General features: G+C 47.5%; 1 protein-coding gene and 1 pseudogene across 2 annotated transcripts in view; one reads left to right on the top strand and one right to left on the bottom strand.

Annotated features, from left to right (window-relative positions):
* Nucleotides 1–104, bottom strand: part of sptbn5 (spectrin, beta, non-erythrocytic 5) — a 61,440-nt gene extending 61,336 nt beyond the window's left edge. The window contains exon 1 of the mRNA XM_078289616.1: nt 79–104. Coding sequence (XP_078145742.1) covers nt 79–104 — 26 coding nt within the window. The remainder of the gene's footprint in view (nt 1–78) is intronic.
* Nucleotides 105–167: 63 nt separating this feature from the next.
* Nucleotides 168–2,762, top strand: part of LOC144542570 (G2/M phase-specific E3 ubiquitin-protein ligase-like) — a 7,198-nt pseudogene continuing 4,603 nt past the window's right edge. The window contains exons 1-4 of the transcript XR_013507308.1: nt 168–174; nt 407–500; nt 944–1,133; nt 2,725–2,762. The exon at nt 2,725–2,762 is cut by the window's right edge and continues 117 nt beyond it. The product of XR_013507308.1 is annotated as a G2/M phase-specific E3 ubiquitin-protein ligase-like (transcript). The remainder of the gene's footprint in view (nt 175–406; nt 501–943; nt 1,134–2,724) is intronic.

Here is a 2,762-nt window from a genome sequence, read left to right as displayed (position 1 = left end):
ATTCTGTTTGTTAGAGCATTTACCATCAGGGCCCATAAAGTTTGGAACAATGCGCACAAGGAAATACCAAGAGCTAACTGTGATCTTGAATTTCCCATTGACATTTCCACCTATGAATTGCGTGTGAAATTCAGTTTTCACATGTAAAACAAATATTGACATATCTAATGGCAGGTGAAAATGTGAAAAAATAGAGTTCACATGTGGGAAAAACCCCACTTCATCTAGAAATGTACTCTCTTCATAACTCTTCATATATACAGTATATTACTGTTATTACTGTTGTAACGATTATCATTGTGTGATGTGTGTGTGATGTGTGTTATGTGTGTGATGTGTGTTATGTGTGTGATGTGTGTTATGTGTGTGATGTGTGTTGTGTGTGTGATGTGTGTGTGTCCCCCAGCCTCCCTGGTGGCGTCTCCTCAGGGAGGACAGAGGAGGAGTCTGCTGTCCAAACGCCGCCTGTCCACCATCCACTCCTCCGTCAGCTGTAAGAGGTACACACATTAACTTCTCTGTTGTGTCGTCATGGTGACGAGCTGCGTTTCCATCCAAGTGTTTTTATGTTATATTATGTAATATGATGAATTAAAGCTGAAAAGACGAATGTCAACAGCAAAAAAAGTTCCTCAATATCACATGAATAGTCTCTCTCTCTCTCTCTCTCAATCTCTCCCTCTCTCTCTCTCTCCCTCCCCCTCTTTCTCCATCTCTCTCTCTCTCTCTCTCCCCCTCCCCCTCTCTCTCTATCTCCCTCTCTCTCTCTCTCTCTCCCTCCCCCTCTCTCTCTCTATCTCTCTCTCCCTCTCTCCCCCCTCTCTCTATCTCTCTCTCCCTCTCTCTCTATCTCTCCCTCCCTCCCTCCCCCCCCTCTCTCTCTCTCTCTCCTCCCTCTCTCTCTCTCTCTCTCTCTCTCCCTCTCTCTCTCTCTCTCTCTCAGACCGTCATTATGTAGTGGATCAGCTGAAGAGCTTCTCCAGGCCGTGGCCCTCCAGCTCTCCCCCCCCTCCCCCCCTCAGCTCCGCCCCCCCCAGCGTCCCGGTGGAGGTGAGAGGAGACCGGGCTCTGTCTGCCGGTCTGGACCTGGTGAGGAGGAGCGACTTCGACCCGACGCGCTCTCTCTCCGTCAGGTCAGTCCTGCGGCCAAAACCGGGGGCGCAGTGGAGGAGGAAACCAACTTCACCTACACTTTAGTTGCTTTTTGTTTACCCACCATTCATAACCCTATATGACATAAAGTCATAGTAAGCAGCATCACACTGATGCAAGTTATATGATGACAGGGTCTTTTAAAGGATCAGTTCAGTGATTTTGTTCTTGTATATAACTCCTCTCTTCCTCCTGTAGCTGTTGGACCCACAGACAGTATTGTCTGTAGCTGTTGGACCCACAGACAGTATTGTCTGTAGCTGTTGGACCCACAGACAGTATTGTCTCCAGTCAGCTGTCAGTTGAAGCTCCGCTGCCTCTTGCTGCAACAATGAGTCCAAACTGTTTGTCAGTAGTCTTCAGTCTGTGAAAACGATCCGGAGAGCGACCGACGTATTTCTCTCCGCGGCCCGGAAAGCGGCGGCACCGACCGTTTCCCCTCGGCGGATCGTCTTCTACCGAACTCTACCGTTTACGATCCGACCCGACCGTCCGGAACCGGATCGCTCCGCCGGGAACCGCCTCTCACCCCACAGCGCTCTGTGCTGCGGCAGAGAAAAATAGTTCTGTGGTTTCCTGATTAGTGAAAGTTGCGTAACGGAGGAACTGAGTCTGTTTCCTCTCGACTCTGTGGAGACACAGACGGCTTCTCTGGAGATATTCTGACAAACAGTTTGGACTCGTTGCAGCAAGAGGTAGCGGAGCTTCAACTGACAGCTGACTGGAGACAATACTGTCTGTGGGTCCAACAACTACAGACAATACTGTCTGTGGGTCCAACAACTACAGGAGGAAGAGAGGAGTTATATAGAGGAACAAAATCAATGAACTGATCCTTTTTAAAAGGGAAAAAATATTTGATGCTTCTCTGAAAGTGTGATTGATTTGTGTTCATATTTATATATACCGTATTTCCTCTAATATTGGCCCGGGCCTTTATCTACCTCAACTGCAGAGGGTACCAGGCCTTTATTGGAAGCAGGCTTATATTAGAGACAGGCCTTTATTTCTAATTCCCTCTGTTTGATAAGTATATTTGCTCATATTTTAGTACGAAGCCTCCTTGTTTTCTGATCTTCTTCTGTTGGGGTTCGTTAGGTAGACGTTTTTTTGTTACTGCGATGCACTACGATAATTACGGTAATCGACGACGGCACGCTCCAGAGACTTCCGCCGGCCGAGCCGTCTTGTGGCACTTGTACGTTACTACAAACTACAGTTACATTATATAACTACAAACTACAGTTACAAACAGGCAGCAGGAGTTTACCGGTATCCACCGTTGTTTTTTTCCTTTGTTTTTTCCCCCGGCCTGTATTTGAGGCCGGCCTTTATTTGTTCGTGTCGACCACAGCCCGGCCATTATCGGAGACCCGGCTTTTAATTGACTACAGGCCACTATTAGAGGATTTACGGTACCCGCTTTTTATCCTGTGTTCTTTCTTTGCTAATATGATTATATACATGTTTAATTGCTGTTTAGTCACTGATGAGCCTGTCCATTGGTCTTCTGATATCTGACAAACTGGATTTGTTTCTTGTCATCAACTCTCCGCCTTCGTCTCTGTCCAGGTTCAAAGACGACCAGCAGACTGCGTCTCCCAGCTGCC

This window comes from Centroberyx gerrardi, chromosome 17 (genome assembly GCF_048128805.1).
Source record: "Centroberyx gerrardi isolate f3 chromosome 17, fCenGer3.hap1.cur.20231027, whole genome shotgun sequence".
Lineage (NCBI taxonomy): Eukaryota > Metazoa > Chordata > Actinopteri > Beryciformes > Berycidae > Centroberyx > Centroberyx gerrardi.
This window is presented reverse-complemented; position numbering and strand designations above follow the sequence as displayed.